Source organism: Argentina anserina, chromosome 3 (assembly GCF_933775445.1).
Source record: "Argentina anserina chromosome 3, drPotAnse1.1, whole genome shotgun sequence".
Lineage (NCBI taxonomy): Eukaryota > Viridiplantae > Streptophyta > Magnoliopsida > Rosales > Rosaceae > Argentina > Argentina anserina.
Genome location: NC_065874.1, coordinates 1,034,640 through 1,056,895, shown reverse-complemented (window position 1 = coordinate 1,056,895; position 22,256 = coordinate 1,034,640). Strand labels below are relative to the sequence as shown.

At 38.5% G+C, this 22,256-nt stretch overlaps 4 protein-coding genes across 5 annotated transcripts; 2 read left to right on the top strand and 2 right to left on the bottom strand.

Moving 5' to 3' along the window:
* Positions 1 to 1,198: 1,198 nt before the first annotated feature.
* On the top strand, positions 1,199 to 8,403 carry LOC126789497 (uncharacterized). Its single transcript, XM_050515660.1, has 19 exons — positions 1,199 to 1,893; positions 2,087 to 2,555; positions 2,651 to 2,736; positions 2,873 to 2,986; positions 3,081 to 3,266; positions 3,386 to 3,448; positions 3,617 to 3,673; positions 3,921 to 4,043; positions 4,126 to 4,242; positions 4,534 to 4,641; positions 4,755 to 4,869; positions 5,161 to 5,301; positions 5,614 to 6,068; positions 6,317 to 6,494; positions 6,619 to 6,860; positions 6,951 to 7,143; positions 7,520 to 7,745; positions 7,834 to 7,989; positions 8,098 to 8,403. Exons 1-19 carry the CDS (start codon positions 1,219 to 1,221, stop codon positions 8,183 to 8,185), a joined length of 3,792 nt encoding a protein of 1,263 aa, XP_050371617.1. The 5' UTR covers positions 1,199 to 1,218; the 3' UTR covers positions 8,186 to 8,403.
* A 288-nt stretch (positions 8,404 to 8,691) lies between these two features.
* Positions 8,692 to 9,418, bottom strand: LOC126788739 (15.4 kDa class V heat shock protein). Its single transcript, XM_050514755.1, has 2 exons — positions 9,253 to 9,418; positions 8,692 to 9,149 (listed from the first exon to the last, which is right to left on the bottom strand). The coding sequence occupies exons 1-2, from the start codon at positions 9,392 to 9,394 to the stop codon at positions 8,863 to 8,865; spliced, it is 429 nt and encodes a 142-aa protein (XP_050370712.1). The 5' UTR covers positions 9,395 to 9,418; the 3' UTR covers positions 8,692 to 8,862.
* Positions 9,419 to 9,862: 444 nt separating this feature from the next.
* LOC126786054 (uncharacterized) lies at positions 9,863 to 12,617 on the bottom strand. 2 transcript variants are annotated; one of them, XM_050511756.1, is made up of 2 exons: positions 12,486 to 12,617; positions 9,863 to 12,332 (listed from the first exon to the last, which is right to left on the bottom strand). In XM_050511756.1, the coding sequence occupies exon 2, from the start codon at positions 12,077 to 12,079 to the stop codon at positions 10,184 to 10,186; it is 1,896 nt and encodes a 631-aa protein (XP_050367713.1). In that variant the 5' UTR covers positions 12,080 to 12,332; positions 12,486 to 12,617; the 3' UTR covers positions 9,863 to 10,183. The 2 variants fall into 2 exon arrangements, with proteins under 2 accessions (XP_050367713.1, XP_050367714.1); XM_050511757.1 differs by having other exon boundaries at positions 12,479 to 12,557.
* A 964-nt stretch (positions 12,618 to 13,581) lies between these two features.
* LOC126786055 (RNA-binding protein L-like) lies at positions 13,582 to 17,003 on the top strand. Its single transcript, XM_050511758.1, has 6 exons — positions 13,582 to 13,957; positions 14,464 to 14,932; positions 16,106 to 16,161; positions 16,237 to 16,367; positions 16,485 to 16,584; positions 16,667 to 17,003. The coding sequence occupies exons 1-6, from the start codon at positions 13,679 to 13,681 to the stop codon at positions 16,844 to 16,846; spliced, it is 1,215 nt and encodes a 404-aa protein (XP_050367715.1). The 5' UTR covers positions 13,582 to 13,678; the 3' UTR covers positions 16,847 to 17,003.
* Positions 17,004 to 22,256: the final 5,253 nt, after the last annotated feature.

The window sequence follows — 22,256 nt, the reverse complement described above, 5'->3', positions numbered from 1 at the left end:
TTTTAACTTAAGAGAAATCACCAAAAGAAAAAGCCGAAAGTAAACTTTTAATTCTAAACACTAAATTTATAATATCCATTTTTATTCTTGTGAGATCACCAAAAATGAAAACTTCAAACTCTAAACTCTAAACACTAAACATTAAATTCTAAATTGGTAACATCCACTTTTACCCTAGCAAAAATCACCAAAATAAAAGCTGTATTAAACTCAAACACTAAACTCTAAATTTATAACATATTTTTTTACCATATGAGAAATCACCAAAAGGCAAAGCCGACAATAAACTCTAAATTTATAACATCAATTTTTATCAGGGATGGGCATAAAAAACCGAAATCCCGATCCCGTTCTGAAATTTTTAAGGATGAGACGAGACGGAAGTCTAAAAACGTCATTCTCGTCCTGATCTCGTCCCGTTTCATAAAGTGTGATGAATAATTTATATCTTGCTTTTTCCTATCCCGTCCCGCTTTAAATTTCATTTGAATTTAACCATCAAATATTTCATCATCATCATACATTTATAATTTATGAGAACATCTTAGATGCATTTGATAAGGAAATGACTAACTTCAAAGAATAAATTTTGGACCTTGGTTCATTTCCTAAAAATAAACAAGTTCCGGTTAATTTTCTCATTAATATATGATTCGAGTTATATGATATAAATAAAAATAATTTGTATATTGCAAATTTCTATTAACTTAGCAATCGAAACATATATAATCTTATATACAATATATAATTATATATGTTTCTCTTGTATGATAACACTATAATTTTTATGTACAATATCTATAACGCTATAATTTAAACGATAAATTTAATTGTATAATAATTAAACTCTAAATTTGCAACATTCATTTTTACTCTACGAGAAATCACTAAAAAGAAAAACCGTAAACTCTAAATTTGTAACATCCATCTTTACCCTAGGAGAAATTACTAAGAGGCAAAGCCAAAAATAAATTCTCAACTCTAAACACTAAATTTGTAACATCAATTTTTTCTTTAAGAGAAAAGAAATCACTATAAACTCTAAATTTGTAATATCTATTTTTACCCTAGGAGAAATTATCACAAGGGAAAGCCGTTAGGGTTATTTTCGTAATTGCTGATCGGGACAGTGTAGAGTACGATTGTTGGAAGCCTATCACCATTGCCCGCTTCTCTCCCTCGTTTTCAAATTCAAAAACTCTCTCTCGCCTTCATCCAATGGACGCCGCCGAACTGCCGTCACCGTCGCCGTCACAGTTCAAACCGGCCTCCACTCTCTTCAAAGACATCTCCAATTTCAAAACCCCAAACCGCCGCCCCTCCCGAATCTCCGACTTCAACTCCTCCCCCTGCCCCCAATTCTTCACGGCCACCAAACAAACCCCTCGCACACACTCCTCCTCCCTCCGCCGCCGACCCCCGCCGTCCTCCGCTGCCCGATCAAACGCCGTCCGCAGGCTCAAGGCCGTCGAGCTCGAGCAGTCACAGTCCTCCCGCAAGGTCCAAATCCGCAAGGAGCAGTCCCTCAAGTCGCTGGCGAAATCCCTCACCGTCTGGCTCAATTTCCTCTTCGAAAACCCTAGATCCTGCGGCTGTAATTTTCCGGTGGATGAGGATCACGGCCAGACGGTCCGGAAGGGGAAGAGGGACAGCGGATCCGGGGTTGAGGTTCGGGTCGACGCGGCGTGGAGGGATCCGAAGCGGTGTAGACACTCGTCGTGGAGAGGTGGAGATTCCGAAAGCGCGGCGGGGTTTTCGAGCTCCAAATACTCGAAATTGCAGAGCTCTTTGAAGCTTGTGTGTAGTTTTGATGACTTGATTCAGCGAATGCGGTTCTATTTGAGCCTTGGGAGTTGCCGAGAGGTTTTCGACTCGATGATTCAAGTGTCCAAGGTTCGAATTTCGTGCCGATTTTGTTATGCTTGGTTTCGATTTTGTTCATTTAGTTAGTTTAATTCGATTTCTTGGCTTTTGCAAACAAGTGTTAATGTGGATATCATAGCAGAAATTTATTGTTTTTGTTTGCTTTTTCGGAAAGTTATAATGCTGTTAATGATGTCGATTTTATATCTGTTGTATTTGGCAGAATATTGATGAAGGGAGGTTGAAGATGAAGGTGCATTGCCCTCTAGTGACTGATGTTGGACTGACAAAGAAGGCTATTAGAGTCCTTTTGAGTTATAACCCAATCTGGCTTCGAATTGGACTGTACATTATATTTGGGGGTGATTCTTTGTTGTCTGATCGAGATGTTAACTCCGATGAGGAAGTCGCGTTTTTGAAAATGATCATTGAGAAGCAACTTTTTGCACATGCTGGTCTGGCAAAAGAATACGCTTACAACAAGAAAGTTGAGGGTCTTTACCGGCCAGGTTATTATGAAGCTTTGGGAAATGTCATATTGAAGAGGTTTCTGTTGCTTGTAATTATCTTGGATAGAGCTAAATCTCAGAGCTGTCTTTCTCTTAAGTATGGTCTTGATGGAGTGGATGGGGGTTCTCCTTTATTGTTTGCGGTACAGTCTAGCATCAAATCAAGTCATCAGGTGATCCATGGTAATTTTCAATCCACTTGTCTTTTAAGTTTTTGAGTAATTGGTTTATAATCGTGATTTAAGGTTGACCTTTCTCTTTCTGTTGTTCAAAACTAGATTTTCTCTCATCTGATGTCATGCTCGGAGAAGGTAATGTAGCAGCACATCTTGTGATTCTAGGATATAAAGTATCTCATCAACAGGTAGGTGGCTAATTCTATGAATGCAACTCCATTTGTATTTTTGTGGTCTGAGGGAACATAGTGCAAGTCAACTCAGCATTTAGTGTAAAAGAATATTTTACTTAGTAATTCATTTATGGAATATGTCATTGTGCAGTCTCCGATCGTGGATTTTGACTTTCGCGTTACAGATTTATTTGCTGATCTTCAAGATGGGATGCGTCTCTGTAGAGCCATTCAACTTTTGCAGGATGATTCCTCAATCCTATTGGTTGGTAACCTAACTCTTCATTGTTTGGATGAATATGCGAGTTCAGTCAAGTAATTTTGTTATCACTGATTTCATTGTTTCATTGCATATACAGAAAATGGCTATTCCATCAGATACACGTAAAAAACACCTGGCAAATTGTGGCACTGCCCTGCAGTATCTTAAGGAGGCTGGTGTTGTTTTAGACGATGATGGAATGATGATTGTGGAAGATGATATTGCTGATGGGGACAAGGAACTTACCATTGTGTTGCTTTGGAATATGTTTGTTCAGTTGCAGGTACCTTTGCGCTCTCTCTCTCTCTCTCTCTTTCACATTTGCTTGGAACTGTTGCATTTGAAGGCTAATTAGGAGTTTTGGTTCTATAATTGTTAGTAACAGTTTTCAAAATTTGGCAGCTACCTCTTTTGGTCAAGAAAACAACATTAGCTGATGAAATATGCAAAATTCGGGGAAATATGGTACGTCTGTATGCATCTGTCTTGTCTTATTCATTTGTGGCTGTATTTCTATCTTCTTTCCTTTGTGTTTTTTTTCTTTTAGTTTTGCTTTGATTTGTCATTTATATGTTTTAGAGCTCGAAACTTGAGGTCACTCTTGACATTGTTCATTCCTTTTTAATTTCACAGGATAGCTGCATAAATGTTGATGCTCCTTCACTGGATATGCTTTTAAGTTGGATTCAGGTATTGCTGATTTTGGGATAGCTATTTAGCATATTATATTATCGTTGGTATATAATAAATGCACTTTTACAATCTGATAATTATGAATTTGCTAAGACGCATGCATGCTGCATCAGAATCCTATACATGGCTTATGAATGGTGATTTTGGGATAGAGGGTCATTTGGGAAATCATAGCTAGTCACAGCAGAAAAACATGAAATTTTATTGCTGTAAACTTGACAGCTGTCATTGTTGGCGGTTTCAGGCAATTTGTGAAATTTATGATTGCAAGATCGACAACTTTTCTTCATTGGTAGATGGAAAAGCCATATGGTGTTTGCTGGATTATCACTTCCGCAAGCAACTTTGTTGTTCTTGGTCATCGAAGGTGCTCTACATTTTTCCTTGCAGTTTTTATGAACTTACAAGTCGTGTTTAATTTTTTTTTTAACTGTGAATATATGTGACAGGATCATAATAAATCAAGTAACGAAGAATCAATCATGTTAGCCAGTGAATATTCAGATGCCGTGCACAACTTTCTATTGTCACAGAAGTTGATGTCGCTATTGGGTAACTTTCCAGAGGTTTGTGTTAATTTCTTTGCTTCATTCTCGTTCAACATTTTAACTTCATGTCTAGTTTATGACTTGCCACATATAATTCTTGGCATACTAGTAGAGCTCAAGTTATTGTTGAACTGAAGTTGTTGCTTCATTCTCGTTCAACATTTTAACTTCATGTCTAGTTTATGGCTTGCCACATAATTATTGGCATACTAGTAGAGCTCAAGTTATTGTTGAACTGAAGTTGAAAATTTTAACATATATCATGTGTTTATAAGTTGTAACACAATTTTCTTTTCACTTTATCAATAGGTTCTGCAAATAAGTGACATTCTTGAGTATAATGGCGTACCTAATGATCGTAGTGTGGTGATCCTATTGGTGTTTCTGTCATCTCAACTGGTTGGGAAAAAGAACATGGTAATGATCGATGATGCCTTATTGCTGCTCCTAACTCCTGCCCCCTCTTCTGCCCTAAAAATGATAATTGATGCGGTCATTGCTCATGCTAACATTGATAATCTCTTTTGCAGGATCAGTTAAACTTTCATAAACTATTAGGCTGTGATTGTCAAAGTTCAGAGAGAATATGCTCTGCAAAATCTGAACTAGCACATATCCCAGAAACATCTGTTCAGTGTACTGAAGGTATCTTCATTTTCTTTTCTTTCCTCGTTTTTTCTTGTAATATATGTTCTAATAGGATATACAAAAAACATGAAGTCTGTAAACTTGTAAAGTTAGTGGTACAACAATCGTAGACATGCCCAGACTTGTGATAAGACATGAATAATAGAAATTAGCGGCGGCTTTATGTTTTCAATTTGTTTAAATAGGAATGTGTTTAGAGCCATCTAAAGATTTATTTTTCCATGAAGTAGTAGAGCTAACTAGAACTTTTATTCCTTTGTTGAAATCTAACTTAATGGTTGCATACAGATACAGGTTCAGTGAGAAACTTTAAGGCTATCCAGGCTTGGTGGAAAGATATGGCTGAAAAGAACCATAAACTTCCAAAACTATCAGCTCAGACTTTGCAGAACCTCACCACAAACAAAGATGAAAATAACATTTCAAGAGGTAATTACTAATTAGTAAGACCTCGTACAACCTGATATAGTGGTTTCCTCTCATTAGCTCCTGTTTAGGAGAAAATAGTACTGGAAATATGTAATTGTCTATTATTATTTTACATATGACCTATATCCATAGGTTTTGTTTTGGTATGTCATATTGTCAAGCTGACCAGGAATCTATATCTTATACTTCCAGTAAATGCTGCAAAAAGGACACAGTCAGTATTAGTTATCTAACAAGCTGCAAGAAATTGGATCATTCGAAGACATCAGGATAGGAGTATGATAACTCATGATGCACGCAGGCTTGATCAAGTAAATGCTGCTATTGTTGTCCAAAGATATACTCGTGGGTGGCTTGCAAGATCAAGATGTATTCATGCAAGATCAAGATGTATTCATGGTGGCCCTCTCATTCATAAATCGTTAAGTATGGTTGAGGAGAATGATGCACTAGATGTTCGAACACGGGCAGCAGCTAAAATCCAAGATGCCTGGAATTATTATGTCTGTCACTCTTATCACAATAAGCACTTTGCTGCTGTGAAAATTCAAAGTCACTTTCGTACTTGTCTATTGAGAAGGAGGCTTCACAGTCAAAGGCGAGCAACAATAAAAATCCAAAGTTTTTTTCGTATGTCAAGATGTTGGAAGACTTATCAGCAATACAAAATTGCAACTGTGTCAGCCACTATCATTCAATCTTATGTGCGTGGATGGGTTGCCCGAAGAGAAGCTAATCAATGTAGGCATCTCATTGTTACTATCCAAGTAAGTTGTTCTCTGTCATCTAAGTATATAGGATTTAGGGTGACGATTCCTGTCCCTGAGTAAATACCCCCGTCAAACAAATGAGAGAGAAACTAAAACTTTTTTTATGTTAACTAGGATCTTCTGGCTGCAACTAATATGAGTCCCTGAAATAAAATTCAGTGGGATGTGGCTCCTTTTCTTTTCTTTTCTTTTAATTATTTATGGTGTAAAAATTAAATCTGAGTTGGGTTCTTAATTGAATTTAGAGATACTGCCGTGGTTGGTTGAGAAGGAGGCATTTCTTATGCCAAAGAAAAGCTGTAGTGAAGATCCAAAGTACTATACAATGCCTGCTATACCGTCAGGCATTTCAACGTCATAGACAAGCTGCAGTGGAAATTCAACGGATAGTCAGGGGGAAGATCAGTCGAAGTAATCTCTTAGGTATAGTAGTGCAATTCTTTTCACTTGCTCTTAATCTATAGTTGTATCAGATTCTACATTTGATAGTTGAGGGGTTTGGTATTAATTCCATATTGATAATGGTGGTTCATGGCTTTTGTTTCAGGCGCTTCATGTCTACACCCCGTCATCCCCCATGATTATCTTTTAAATACCACAAGTGCCATCTATAGTAGTGTCGAACTAAATATAGTGTTTTGCTCTGTGTTGAAATTGCAAAGGTGGTGGAGGAGTGCCCTGTTGCTAAAACTTAGAACAAAGTCTGCAGTACTTATTCAGTCTCATATTCGAGATTGGTTAGCTAGGCAAAAGGCTTCCAGAGAGAGGCATTCTAGTATTGTAATACAAGTAAGATACTTTATATATGTGGCAGATTATAATGTTGAAACCTTAATAAATTCATTCATGTTTGTAAATTTTCATTCCAATTTGTTACAGTCACACTGGAGAGGCTACCAGGCACGGAGAAAAGAGTCAAGGGAACAGCTCAAGGATTTACGCTTGAGAGTGCAGAAGTCTTCTATTAGTGTGGATGATAGCATGCGTATTATCAACAGACTTGTTGCTGCACTTTCAGAACTACTAAAAATGAAAAGTATCAGCAACATCCTTCATACTTGTGCCACATTGGGTAAGTGTTAATGATTATACATAGATCTCCATTTCATAATTGTAATCATGTACTTATGAATGTGATGCACCAACCTCATATGTGGTTCTACAGCTTTCTGCTCTGTACTAGGAATTGCACTCTTTAGTTTTTTACTTTCATGCAAATGAAGGGAGCATTCTTTATGCAGGTAGTTTAGTGTCTTTCCTGAAAAGTCAAAACATGCCTCAGAAGTAGTTTTAAACCATACATGCTTTTTTGGAGCTCCCAAATCTTCATATGCTATATTGTCATTTTAATGCTCTCATAGATATTCAGTTACTCTTAACTAATATGGAATCAGGACTGTTAACCGATGTTCTCATTTTATGTACTTACATTATGATTGTTATTATAGATATGGCTACAAGGTATTCTCAGAAATGTTGCGAAAGACTCGTGGATGCTGGAGCTATCAAAATCTTGCTGAAGCTTATTCACTCAGGCAGCCGAAGCATACCTGATCAGGAGGTTCTAAAGCACGCACTATCAACTCTTAGAAACCTTGCTCGCTATCCAAACCTGGTTGAAGTACTAATTGATTGTGAGGGGTCTGTAGAAACTGTTCTCTGGGAGTTTCTAAGGTTTGTATGCCACTGATCCCAAAACTAATGTGAGGCCGTTGGTCAAATATCTTAACTAATGGCTAGTGTGTTTTATACTTATATACAGAAACAAGGAAGAAGGTTACTTCATTGCTTCTGAACTTCTGAAAAAGATATGTTATAGTTCCAATGGTGCTGAAGCTGTACGCAAGTTACCTGCCCATTTGAAAAGACTGCGCAGTCTTGTGGAGGAGCTTAGTAGGATAGCATGCAATGAGAAGAGGTCAGATTTTAGCAAAGAATCTCTCTTATAACAGTTTTACTTGTTCTCAATAATAGAGATGTTGTTTTATCTGCGAAGATTAGCTATATCACCTATATCTTAATGCAGGAATGCCCGATTCGCAAATGCTAGAGAGAACGCAGAGAGAAGATTAAAGGAGGCTGTTGTGATTCTGAAAATGGCAACAGAAAACTAAGCTTTTGAACTTGCAGCTTTAGTAACAACCTCGTTTCGCTAGTTAGGTGTGGATTTGTATGTGTTTCTACCATTGAATTTACAAGTTCAATGTGAAGGAGAAGGATTCTGAATGACATGTACTGATGGTAAACACTGCAGTATTGACTAATGACTAGGCAGTAGTTAATGGTGACGCAGGAATTAGTGAAATGAACTGGTGCAGATTGCGGACTTTGATTTTCAGTCTATATCATTATCTACCTCTTAATGCAAATCACCTTGTTTATTTGGTAAATTGAAAACGACACTGATATGTTTCCATTTCCCATGTGACTGCCGCCCACAATTTATCTTCTTGATTTCAGCAGAAAAATATCTAGCACAATTATTGAAGAACCAAGTCTCATGAGTGGTCATTTCTCACTTCGTGGAATTTTGCACAAGTTACTAAAATCTGGGATCAGATAAGATATTTTTGCTATGATGAAGGTTACCTAACTATGTTATTGGTAATTCATGTTTATTGAAATAGAAGATAAGAGAAAAGTAGTCTTGGAACGTTTGTACATAAGAGTGTGGAATCCAAGTAAGCCAACAACTAAATCTTAGCATTCATCGGAAAAAGAAAAACTAAATCTTAGAATCTATTAATTATGATGAAAAATAGCCATGTTTGAACTCTTTGAGCTTGAGAAATCAAGCAGCTCTGGCAAGAACTTCAAGCCTTTCCGGCATATCAGCTGGTTCAATGAAGAAACTTCTCCTCAGTAACCTTGGCACTGTGATTGTCAAGATTCCATCTTCATATCCAGCTGAGATTCTCTCGATGTCAACCTGACCCGGAAGTCGAAACTTCCTCATGAAGGTCCTCCTAGTCTCTATGGGAGACTCATCACCAACATCATCATCCTCAAGTCTCTGTGTTCTGATGATCAGGTATATTGAGTCCTCCACTTCAACCTTTATCTCCTCCTTCCTCACACCTATACACAAAAGGTTCATCCCAATAGAAACATAAGAACTAACACACACAAAAAGAAAAGAAAGACAGATTGATCACATAGAATATAAAGTGTGAAATCTTACCAGGGAGGTCAGCTGAGAAAATATGAGTCTCTGGGGTTTCAGTCCAGTGCACATAGTTTTCTGGAGTCAAGTGATACGGATAAACAAGATGAGAGGGGAAGACATACTGGTACAGCCGATAATTTTGGTTTGGAAGCTCCATTGCTTATAATACAAGAAGAAGTAAATTTGCAGGGCAAAAGCTAATTCTGCAATCCAATAGTGGGATAAGGAGGTGGCTTAATATAGAAAGAAAGGAAGGGTATAGTTGGTCCCTGAAGGTTGGTTTGGCTTTTATAGCTCAACTGGGACAAGTATGGTTTTAAGATACTTAATTTGGGTATTCAGACTTTGACAGCAATACCCTTCTATCTTTGGGGGTTGAATCACACTTTCTAAATTTTGTGGTTCTACAATGGCACATCTGTCATTGTTTAGTAATTATAATGGGTTGTGGCACACGTAGTAGGTACATGGTAGGCCTCAAATTTCTGAGTAAGACTGATGTGAAGTTTTAAGGTTGAATTGCCAGACCAACCATGTCTGTTTATGGTGTATCTAATCAAGGTTTTATGTAAATAATAAGATTTGGCTTTAAAAGTTGACCCCTTATATAGATTGAAGCTAAACGCCTAAACAATGCTCTTGGAGATCACATATCATGCATCACTAGTACATCACTATCTCTACAGCAAGTTTTGATAAAAGTAGGCTGAGAACAACTAATCAAAAACCAAATGCTGTAGGACATTCATAACAATCACTAGTCTAGCAGAATCTTAGTTTACAATTCAATTGACAAAACAAGGCTTCATGATGGAGGTAGGCATTAGTTACCCATTTCTCAGTAGCAGTCCTCTATTTGCCGCCACCAGAAGGTCATAGGAGAACTAAAGTGTACAGATCAGAAACAAGCTGAGGTCAAATCGTCAAATTTATGGCACCAACCAACTCATGTGTTTACCCCAAGCACGAAACCATTGCTGTAACAAGGAAGATTGCTAGAAGGACCTTGATGTTTCACTGGCGAGCGGAAAGGATTTGGTGTCACAGGATGTGTGATCTGGAGTCCAGCACTTCGTAGAACCTGTTTAGCGTCATTACAAGAGATTTCAGATTGGTCTGTGAAGAAGGCTGGAACGCCCATGGACTTGATTAAATTAAGAGCTCCACCCCAACTTGAATAGTCCTCCAATCCACAGTTGAGTGCGACGATGGCATGTGGTGAAGGGAGGTAGGTAGCTTCCTCCTGATAAACACCCCTAATGAGATTCACTCTCACTCTGCTGCCTATTCCTGAAGTTGTGCCTGACAAGTTTGATGGAACTTCAGGACCAACCATCACAATTTGTATATTGCCTAATCCATTGAGCAAATGACCAACTTCAGCAAATGATGGCAACCAATCCAACTCTCCCTCTGGCCCAATGTAGTGAACAATAACCTCTTTTCCTTTCAGTAGTAGGTTCTTTGAACTGATATTGAGTGTTGTCAATATGTAATATAATGTCAATGGGTGGGAGAGGATGTCAGCCACCGGGCTTGACAGTGGCAGTGAACGAAGATTATAGTACTCTGACCAACCAGAGAGGAGGATCGGACTTGACACATGATGGTGGAAAGATGAGTCACGTGGAAACTCTTCATCATCAAGACCTCCCCAAGAATCCCAGAGTCCACCTTTAACAGGAAGAAGACCATAAGGGCAATGAGAATAACAACTGCATTTTCTCCTCCACATGCCCTTTTGATGGATACCCAATGATTCAAGCCATTTACAAGGATGGTCGGCAGCAGATGGAAACATGAAGATATTCATTGCCAGCTCTTCTTCTCTTTCCATCATTGCCTTGTAAAGACCACACATGGTCTTATGTGTTTCCTTCAAATGCTGCTTTTGGCAGACAGAACTGCAATAGATCACAGCACGACACCGTCCACAGCAAAGAGTATGATCAGTATGTATTTCTTTCTCACATGCTGCGCACTGTCTTAAGCTACCATTTGAATACACTCTTAAATCAAGAAAAGTCTCCTCCTTTGATGGTTCTGCATACTTTGTTGGAGTTGAGGACCTTGAGGTAGCTGTCGAACTAGCCTTTTCCTCATAAGCCTGGCCAGGTGGGTATGAGATTGTAGCTGCAACAAGATCATGACCATTGGACATTTCTTGCGGCCACTGAACATCAACAGTCTCGATAAATGGTTCATAATACATCAACCTCGACCACTTTGGACCACCTTCTTTGTCCGCCTGCAGCAATGGGTGCACAAGAGCTATGGCCTTCATGAACGCATACACGAACCTAAGCTCTTCAAGAGTTGCATTCCTGAACCTAAGAGTTCCTGATGAAGTGCAGCGAGCAACATCAACAACAGGGAAGCGATCATTCCCCGAAACTTCCAGTGATAGAGACTTGATCATTTTCCGATTTGAAGGAAACATCACCGAGTCACGTTCATAAGTGACCCTCAAGAGCTCCACATTTGGAACTTGAATTGTTTCTCTTGAACCTGTCATCCTCTTAGCATCATTCTGCGACCGGAACATGTGAATTCCAATATCCCCTCCATCCCCTCCAATGAACTGAACACAGGGGAAAGGCTGTTTCTTTCCAGACCAATCCGTATCCTTCCCAACCCGGACACCAAAAAGATGCGCTGGATAGAATCTTTTCCATGGATCAGTCCTATATAGAGCTGCTGCAGCTTTATACATTGACTTGATAAAATTTGGAGCAATGCCTTCCACATTCATAAGGCATGTCCCGGATCCGGGACCAAGCCCCGGACCGGTCCCAAATTGCTCCTGGAATCTATCAAACAAGTTCTTCAAATGCAAATCCATCTTCACTCCCAATACAAGATCTAACTCAGTTCCTTGATAAGACCAACAACCCAGTACATAATCCAATTCCAATAACTCTAAGTCTCTAATTCACCATGAGTTAGTCAAAAAGCTAAACTCTACACCCAGAAATTATATTCATCCACTCTCAGTTGCTTCTAATACAATAAACCCAGAAGCTCTAAGCTTTACTTCACAGTTTCAAGGCTTCAAGCATAACAAAGCAACAGTCTTTCTTCCACATTCTATATTTCTAAAAATTCCAAACCCAATAAAAAGAAGCATTAGATCAAATATTTGGGAGTTGCAGATCACTTCAAGAGCTACTAGATCGACAACACATTGGAATCATTGTAAATTTTAAACACTTCATGAATGAACAGGTTAAAAGGTCAGTACTTCATACAAGTTTTGGAAGCTGACGTGAGGCTCAAGAGGTAGAGTCAGATCCGGAGCACTGAACTGGTTTGGGTGGTCGGGAACACTAGTACAAATGAAGCTGAAGTTGAAACTGAACACGTTTGGCCTAAAAAGTGAATGAAGTTATTTGCAGTGATGCCACACTACGCATTTGTCCGCTTCACGTCGCGCCGTCATGACTTCTTATGATTTTACTTCTACTAGTTTAATAGTTCTACCGTTCTACGGTTTTACCCAATGTTATAAAAGATTGGCAGCCTAGACCCGCTTAGGCGCTTGGCTTCTTGGTGTTTTAGGGTCTCGGCAGCCACCCCGGCGGGCATCAACTTTTTGTTTTGATATTAAAATATATTCAACATCGTATCACGATTCACAACCAAGCTCAAATAAGTTGCGACTTGTACCATCTCCGATCACCTAATCAAGCTCACTCATTTATTTGTCTTTAAGTCAAACGTGAGATGAAAAACCATTTATCTCATACCAACCGAGACTTAGGCGCAACACCATTCCCAAATGTCCCATACTCGATCACATTAGAGCAAATGCACCCCAAAAGTTAATATGCAGGGGAAAAAGGAAGAGTTTGGCCTCCCAATTCTGCTCGGCACTTTTACATGCACCGCGCAAGTAATTCCTCTCATATTTAAATAAAAAACTAATTAATTCTATTAAATAAAAAGTGGATGCACGTGTAAGTCAATAAGGGGTTGTAGAAAGTACAACTGTTGATTTCAACATGGTCTTCAGCAGCAAGTCAGGTAAGAAGGGGACAAGTCTTGCTTTTCAGCTTGGTCGATCACATAATTAATCAGGTAAAAACATTGCGGTGCATGTCAGCTTTTTACTTTCTTACCATGCGGCATGGTCTTGAACGTCTTATATGTCTCCGGTGCACTTGGTCGAGTCGTGCTCTGCTGCTCACGTTCGAGCTCTTTTCACTGGTCCTCGGAATATATATTTTTTACCTTGGGCCCAGAATTGGGTCCAGAAAAGAAACCAATCCAAACCCGACCTAATTTCACTAATTTGCCTATTCCCAAAAACCCCTTAATAATCTTTAAAGAAGGAGAGAGAGAGAGAACTCAGTCGCCCCACACATTTCTCTCCATCTCTTTTTTCTCTTCTCTCCCGACCTCCACGGTTAGGGTTTCCTTTTCACCTCACGCCTTCGTCATCATGATGCAACCCGGCTCCGGTGTTCCTCCGCCGTCCATGGGCCAGCAGCCGCCGCCCCAGCAGTACGGCCAGCAGCCCCCCGCCCAGCCCTACATGATGATGCCGCCTCCACCGTCCGCCGTCCAGCCTCCGCCAATGTGGGCCCCCCAGCCGCACATGGCCCCGCCGCCTCAGGCTCAGCCCGCCAGCGCCGACGAGGTCCGCACGCTCTGGATCGGCGACTTGCAGTACTGGATGGAAGAGAACTATCTCTACAGTATCTTTGCTAATACCGGCGAGGTTTGAATTTGTTGGCTCTCAATTTTTGTTTAATTTGGTTTAAAGATTTAATCTTTGTGTGTGTGTTTAGATCTGTTGTGGTTTTGGGGTTGTGATTTGAACATAAAGTTGTCATTTTTATTGGTTTTTTGTGTGTGTTGGAGTTGCTCGAATTGGTGTTTGTATTTGGCTTAATGAGCTGGGTTTGTTGATTTATTCATGTTTTGAAGTGTGTGGAATTACACTTGAGTTGGTGTTGAGTTATGTCGAAATGTGTTTGTAAAATGTATTTGAACTTATTGAGCTTGTGGTTCGAGAGTCGGATTTGTTTTCCTTTTTTTTTTGTTACTCCTGATTGCAAGTTATATGCTGTATATATTTCAATTGGAAAATTTACTTTTTACTAATATGTGAAGTAATTGATATCCAGCGTTCAAAATTTTCTTCTATAGTGTTGTATTATTATTGTTCATGTTCAGTATTTATGTCCAGTATTAATGTTACGTATTTGGCTTGTATGCGTTCAGGTTGTTAATGTGAAAGTTATTCGCAATAAGCAGACTAGTCAATCTGAAGGATATGGGTTTATTGAGTTTGTAAGTCGAGCTGCTGCAGAAAGAGTGCTTGAGACATACAATGGTATCACTATGCCAAATGCTGGCCAGGCTTTCAGATTGAACTGGGCATCTGCAGGGGAGAAGCGATCTGATGATACTCCTGATTATACCATATTTGTTGGGGACTTGGCTGCGGATGTCACAGATTATACCCTACAAGAGATCTTTAAGGCCCGTTATCCATCGTGCAAGGGAGCTAAGGTTGTCATTGACAGAAATACCCAGCGTACCAAGGGATATGGGTTTGTTAAGTTTGGAGATGAGAGTGAACAATTGCGTGCGATGACTGAGATGAATGGAGTTGTTTGTTCTTCAAGACCTATGCGAATTGGGCCAGCTGCAAACAAAAATGCTGGGGGCAATCAGCAATATTCAAGAGGTATGTGTGTTATTGTTGTTTTATTTTTTCTGTCCTTGTCTGTGAAGCGCCAACTTCTTGTTTGTTGCATCTTCCCCTGTTTTGCTTCTTTCTTTCTCATCCATTCTGCAGTTCTAACCAGGTCATCTCATATAGTGTTGCGTGTTCCCTATCTTGTGTGTTATAGTGTTCCAAATATTTCCTACTTTTGGTTCCCTAAGGCTTCTTTCTTTCAGCTAAAGATGAGGATTAAGGTTCAAGAAATTTATTTCCTTTAATTACCGTATTAAATCTGGGCAGCGTAAATGAGATTAAAAACTTGAGAACTCATAGAACTCCTGTTGTCTCAGAGCAGGGGGTCAAGAGGCTCTGCCATCTAAGGGTGTGCCACTGATTACAGCTGAAAGTGTGACCCCTTTAGTGCCTGGCCTCGCTTAGGTCAGTTTCACATTTAATTCATGGGCCTTTTTTCTCATGTGGCATTTGCTATGCTACATTTTGGAATTTAGTTGGTTGAACTTTCTTATGAAGTTACACCGTCTTCTTATTGTTCCCTCCTTAGATTGACTGATTTATTAAAAGAGAAATTCCTCATGTTGTCAAGGTGATTGATTTTTCATATTTCTTTTTGCACGGCTCCCTGCTTTTCCTCAATTTCTTTTATGCCCCTTATGGTTTGCTTATTTTTGCATTGTATCATATTCATGGGGATAGTTCATTCTTCAAGCTGTTGCCTTGAACTCGTGTAGGCTGGTTTTTTCATGTCTCACTATCTTTTCTACTGGAATTGCACATGTTTTACCCTCTAATTTAACTGGATTAAACTGGACCTCTAGACCCAATATTTGTTCATTAAGCCCACCAGAATCTTGTGAAGTAATTCTAGCAGGCAACAAAGCCTTGTCATTCATGTTACCTTTTGAAATAAATCTGCATACATGCATGATACATCACCGGTTGCCAAAACACTTCTGGTCCTCAAGTACCGCTAAGCAGCGGAGTGATGATTATGTTGAAGCATCATCAAGTTGTACAAATGCATGTCCTAAAAATGTTCAAGTGCATCATGGACTATAGCATGAGATATGTTTATAGCATTGCTCGTGCCCCATAGGAAATTGAACTTTTTGTTTGTGATAAGATAGTGTCACAGCTATTAGTTTGTCACTTGAAATTTACTTTTTCAACATGCAGCTTCATTTCAGAGTTCTCCAGGTGCAAAGAATGAGACCGATCCCAATAACACAACTGTGGGTACTTAATTTCTTTTTTTAGGAACTGTTCTTTTAGCAACATTTTGTGACCGCAATGATTTTGCTCTGCAGATATTTGTTGGAAATCTTGATGCCAACGTCACCGATGACCATTTGAGGCAAGTTTTTAGCCAGTATGGTGAGCTGGTACATGTGAAGATACCTGCAGGCAAGCGATGTGGGTTTGTTCAGTTTGCAGACAGGTAGGTTGATCTTCTTGTCAACACTTTTTTCTGAACACAGTTGTCTCTTTTATATGTTTTGGAATATCAGAGAATCTGACTTATTTATTGTGTTTGTTTTTTTTTTCAATACGTTAGGAGTCGTGCTGAAGAGGCTTTGCAAGGATTAAACAATTCAACAATTGGTGGACAAAATATCCGACTTTCTTGGGGTCGAAGTCCTTCAAACAAGCAGCAGGTGATTTGCTTTAACATACTAACTAAATGGATTTTACTGACAGCATTGAATACAACTGATATGCTATGATGGTTTTTTCAAGGCTCAGGCAGATCCAAACCAATGGAATGCTGGCTACTATGGATATGCACCAACCCCTGAGGGATATGGATATGCCCAAGTGTCCCAAGACCCTAGCATGTACTACGGAGGCTATCCTGCTGGATACGGGAATTACCAGCAGTCGCAGCAGCAACAGCAACAGCAAGTTGGTTTTAGTTGAGTGTTGTGTTGAGTTTTATCTTGCCTTCCAGCTCTAGAGACTTGAAATAAGTTTAAGATACTGGTTGAGATATTTTTCTCTGTTTTCTGAGAAGTACTTTGTCGGATGTAATCTGTATCACTAAGTTTTTAACAATTCAAGGAAGCCTTCTCTATTATTTCTGCTCGGTAATGTGGTTTTTATTGAAATTGTCATATGCTTAGCAGTATGCAATGTGGGAATTCAAATGTTTCAAAAATATTAATGTGTTTGAGCTTTTTATTTGTGCGAGAATTCTTTCTGTATCTTTCACCAAGATGTCATCAGATCGTATATTCATCCGAGTACCTGTTTCTACAACTTTGATCTTGTTTCTCATATAGAGCTTTGCATACCTAGTAAGGATCAAATGAAATTGCAGTACAACAAACTTATCAATTGTCATCACGCAACTGAACTAGTTGACATCATGAGTTTAACTCAGATTGAGACAGATGTACAGATTTTCTTGCTGTTAAGTGAGTTGATCCAACACAATGGTCCTCCGTATACTCTCCATCTATATCCTTGTTGCGATCATCTACATCACGAGAAGTGGCTGGAGGAAACCTGAAGTTAGATGTGTAAAGCATCAACTCAGCACGAAGATTGGTAATCATTGAAAGCGACACTAAGAAATCCCACCAAGTTTGTTATAAAAGTCTTAGACGCTGACAAAAGTCTAATTAAAATTAAGTTTATGGGTTAAAAAAATCCAAAACAAATAAAATCTAAAATAAATTAAGAAAATATTAAAAATTATTTTTAAGGATCTAAACGACGTTAGATGATCGAAAAAACACACATTGTAGTAAAACGACGAGTTTGGTGTTTAGCGCTATTTCTTTTTCAGAAAATGTATCATTCACAATATTCAGAACTTGCCCCCAAACATGAATAGTAACAGTCTTTCTTTCTTCCTTCGGTCCATCTGCTCTTCAATTCTTGTTGTCATCTATTCTACATCATTTTGTTATACAAACAGAAGTACGTTTTAGTCAGGTAATAAAATTTTATCAATGAGATTTGTAGTATGAATGGTTTTGAGAAGTGATTCAAAGGGGTGCGATCAACACTATTTAATTTTGTAGTTGAATGCAATCAATGCATACATTCTTCTTCTATGTAGAAAAGGTTATTGTACTACCCAAATGTTATGTATTATAATTTGTAATGAAATAACAGTTTATTGTACGTATTTAATAATATGATAGTAGTTACATTCCACTAAGATTTATATAAATAGTGGTTATTGTTGCTAATACTTACGTACCATTTGAAAGGAAGAAGGAAACAAATTTCATTACCTTGTGTTGCAGCTAGCCATGGACTCAAGGGTACTTGCTTTCTTTTTAGCGCTATTCTTGGTCTTTTCGACACCAACATTTATTCATTTTGGTGATGCATTAGTTTGTCAGTTTTATGTTGTTACTGGCAAGGAATGCGACACCGGATGGGAATTCTGGAACGATAAAAAAGAGAAAGCTGATCGCTATTGTACAACAGTGTGCAACAATAGAGGTTACAAGAAGGGAATCTGCGATAACCAAATATATTTTTTTCCTCAATCATGTTACTGCACAAATGACGAGTATTGTCATTCAGTATAGTATTGTAATCGATAATAAAACTGAAGTAATACACATGCAACCACGTTTGCATGATATATTAAGCTATCTAAAAGTACTTTGATGAGAAATGAGTACATTAGAGAGTCAATGTAGCAAAATCTCTAGTCAATTCTTCACAAACTTGAAAGATGAGAAATTGATCGGATTGATTTGATAGCTATATATATTATAAATATTTTTAATCAGTGTAATTGAATGCAAAGTTAAGAAATCATTTATTTCTAAATATGATCCATGAGAAATAAATAGAATGGTTCACATACATTTGACAAGTTACATCAAAGCTAGGATAGACGATAAAAACCCCATGCACCAACCTATGCGGGGGCATAAGCGCACCTCCGTGGTTGCGTGGATCACAGCAACATGCTACAAAGTGCAAAGAAACATCCTCCAGCTCTTTTCATTAGCCTCCTCTAGTCTCGCCAATCTCTTTGGCGACTTGATTCAATAAATCACGATCTCTAAATATGCCTCCAAGATTCTCAAACGTAACCTGGCAGATCGACTCCAAATTTGGAGCGCGCAATATCTGAATATAGCTTCCGTTGTCGCATCATCGCTTAATTATTCAGGTCTCCGTTGCCATGAGCACCACCGTCAGCTTGACAGCGAAGCGACTTGATCATGGCCAGGGTCTTATCCCGCAGCATCTTCCAGAGAAGCGTCAGAAGCTTGATAATCCACAACCGGGTATGGTCGAAAATATTCACAATACTGGTATATATGCCTTCTCATCAATCCCATTATTGAATTAATTTTTTTGTAGAATAAGCAAGTATACTCCACAGCAATGTTTTATGTCAATTTTTGCTTCATCAATTTCTTCTGTCTTGCCAACCTCAGTTTTGTTTTTGTTCTTGATGCATATATATAAATAACCAACATAGAACAGTACAGTACGTCGGTCATAAATGCTGGGTTGGGATTGCCCTCAGATCATTCGGAATGGCATGGGGCTGCCTAGCTTGACTCTTACGGGCAATGTGAAAAGAATGCCGAGGATGATGATGATGGCCGTGAGCACCGCTCTATTGAGATGGTCAGACAATGTGTTAGGATTTGATATGGGTGATCACTGGGGTGATGAGTGCCCCTGTTGGTCTGAACCTAAAGTGGATGATTCTTTGATACGCTGATGACGATGTTCCATTTTAGAGGTTCACTGGACTCCTGCTTGCTAGAGATGTTATATACATTGTTGTAGACGCTGATCTCGGCCAAGCTCAGTTGCCGGAGCAAACATTATCGGTAGAGTAACTAGGCACGTACTAGCAATTATGATTGTAATTTGTAAAAATTGGCCCGGGCCCGAGACCATTATTGTAATGGGTCGGACTGAGTTGAGATATATTAGCCCATGTGCTAGGCCTGGCTCAAACTAATTTTAATCCCGACGTAATAAATTAATGGGTCATTTCATTAAACACATAATTTTATATTATTTTTATAAATATTTAAATAATTATCATTATTATAATTGAATATTATACATTTTAAATTAAAATTTCTTGATTATTTTATTATTTTAACTAAAATATTTCACAAATATTATTAAAATAAAAAGTCATTATTTTAATATATAAAAAGAAATAAAATTATTAAATATGTTATAATATTTTAATAATATAAAATAATTATATAAAATAAATATACTAATAGCCGGCCGGTTTTTATTTTATTTTATAGAATGGTAACTGAGTTGGTGTGACACATAAAAACTTGATCCTCCACCTGTTTTCTTATATATATAATAGAAACCATACATATTCATTCTTGGATTCCACATGTTAGGATGATACCATTGTGGTTCTATATACGAATATATTATAGGATAATAATTATGATAGTATTTTGATATCTATCTACCACGGGAGTGAAAGGTTTTAACAAGAAACCACATGAGCAACGACGTTCCCAACCGGCCCACACTATTTTTAGAATTCTCAGAGGTCTCGCCTTTAAACCTAAGAAGAAAAGCGCCATGAGCACCGTCGTCAGCTTGCCGAAGAAGCGAAGTGATCTCGGTCAGGATTCTGTGCCGGAGCAACCGCCGGAGAAGCGTCCGAAGCTTGACGATCCTGGTAAAGCTTCTTGATTATATGTTCTAGAATTTGGGATAGTTTTCTGATCGAAATTGTTGTACGTTAAGTTATGAGTATGATCAGTGCTAAAATCGAGTTTCATAATTGGATTGTTCGTAGAATCAACAGATTCTAGTTGAATTGTTTTGTTCTGTAAAAATTACAATTTGTTGGTAAAAAGGATGGCCTACGTGTAAAGATCTCTGTAGCATACCCCGAGGGTTTTTGCGTAGCAAACATGAAAATGAGTATCCGAAGAACATCAGTTTTTGTTGCTTCAGTTTCTTGACTTTCTTCTCTAGCCAACTCAGTTTTGTTCATGCATTAATTTGTAGATAGCGAAGTTAGAATGGTACGGAATTCTCTGAAGAGTTCATAGGTGATCATTTAGTGGTCTATTTCTCATCTCTTGCATTTTGTTCATTCTGCCTACTTATGAATATCTATTGAGTAGGGCAAGGTAGAATAGTATCTGAAGAACAAGTCAATTTTACTCAGTTTTGTTATGTATAGCCAAAATGAAATAGTATGGTATTCTCTGAAGAGTTCATAGGTTAGCCGTTAGCTCTTTTATTTGTTGTGACAAAATCTGGTGTGATCAGTTAAGGGTCCATTACTCATCTCTTGCATTTTGTAATCGATCATCATACTGCCGCTTGTTCATGTTTTGGTGTAGCAATGGAATTGCAAGGTAATAGCAATTCAGAAGAATCAAAGTCCGCAGAAGGAGCGAAGTCTGGGGAAGGCTCTTCTTCAACTGATTCCCATCGATGATTTACTTTGTCTGTGAGATCTGTCTTGTCAATGGTCACAATTGCTGGACTTGCCCTAAAAATCAACAGGAATGGGATTTGGTTGTATTTCTTGTTACGGCCCTTGAAAAAGATGGATGGCGATTCTGGTGAGCATTGGTCTGTTGAAATGGTCAAACAATGTGTGGAATGTGGTGAGATGGGTAGTCACTGGGCTGATGACTGCCCCTTAGTAGTGGATGATGCGGATGACTCCGGGAGCAGTGACGGTGAATTTTGGTTTTAGAGGATCACAGGACAGGAGCTTGCTAGAAATGTAACATGTCTTGTACATCTTGATCTCAAGCTCAGTTAATAAGTAGGATTAACATGAAAATGAACACTGTTGCTGTATGTTGAATACTGAAGACCAATGTTGTATTAAGCAGCATCATGCTTCCAAGTTATGTTCACTTGATTTTTACTTTTCGAAGATCACATGACTTCTGTTGGTAGGAGGAGAATTATGTGTTGTGTATCTTAATTGCAAGCTCCAATTTCTGATAAAGAATCAGAATGGAACTTTTGATCATCCACTTGAACATTATTGATTCTTCACATACGACTGATATGAGGCCCTTAGCTGTGTCTAGGATGATCTCCTCTATTGTATCAGTTCATCAGTGAAATCTACGTTAAAACCCTAATGTTAACGAAGCAAATAATCGAAAATAGTGCAGAAAGACAATTCTTGTATGCACCCTCTTGGTTATCTTATTGTTAGTTGTGCCTCTATGATCTCCAAAATGCATGCAGGGGACATCAAGTTTACTCATATCTTTAGGGAATGCAACATGGTTGCAGATGCTTGCCTAAAACAACATTTCTCATGACTTGGGTTTGATTGTCTTTGAAGACCCTCATGTTCATGCTACTTAGGCCTATC

Coding starts and splice junctions, on each gene's coding strand:
- LOC126789497 (XM_050515660.1), top strand. CDS start 1,219: ATGGACGCCGCCGAACTGCCGTCACCGTCGCCGTCACAGTTCAAACCG. Junction 1,894..2,086: donor CGATGATTCAAGTGTCCAAG/GTTCGAATTTCG, acceptor TGTATTTGGCAG/AATATTGATGAAGGGAGGTT. Junction 3,267..3,385: donor ATATGTTTGTTCAGTTGCAG/GTACCTTTGCGC, acceptor AAAATTTGGCAG/CTACCTCTTTTGGTCAAGAA.
- LOC126788739 (XM_050514755.1), bottom strand. CDS start 9,394: ATGGAGCTTCCAAACCAAAATTATCGGCTGTACCAGTATGTCTTCCCC. Junction 9,150..9,252: donor TTTCTCAGCTGACCTCCCTG/GTAAGATTTCAC, acceptor TTTTGTGTATAG/GTGTGAGGAAGGAGGAGATA.
- LOC126786054 (XM_050511756.1), bottom strand. CDS start 12,079: ATGGATTTGCATTTGAAGAACTTGTTTGATAGATTCCAGGAGCAATTT.
- LOC126786055 (XM_050511758.1), top strand. CDS start 13,679: ATGATGCAACCCGGCTCCGGTGTTCCTCCGCCGTCCATGGGCCAGCAG. Junction 16,162..16,236: donor CCGATCCCAATAACACAACT/GTGGGTACTTAA, acceptor TTTGCTCTGCAG/ATATTTGTTGGAAATCTTGA. Junction 16,368..16,484: donor TTTGTTCAGTTTGCAGACAG/GTAGGTTGATCT, acceptor TCAATACGTTAG/GAGTCGTGCTGAAGAGGCTT.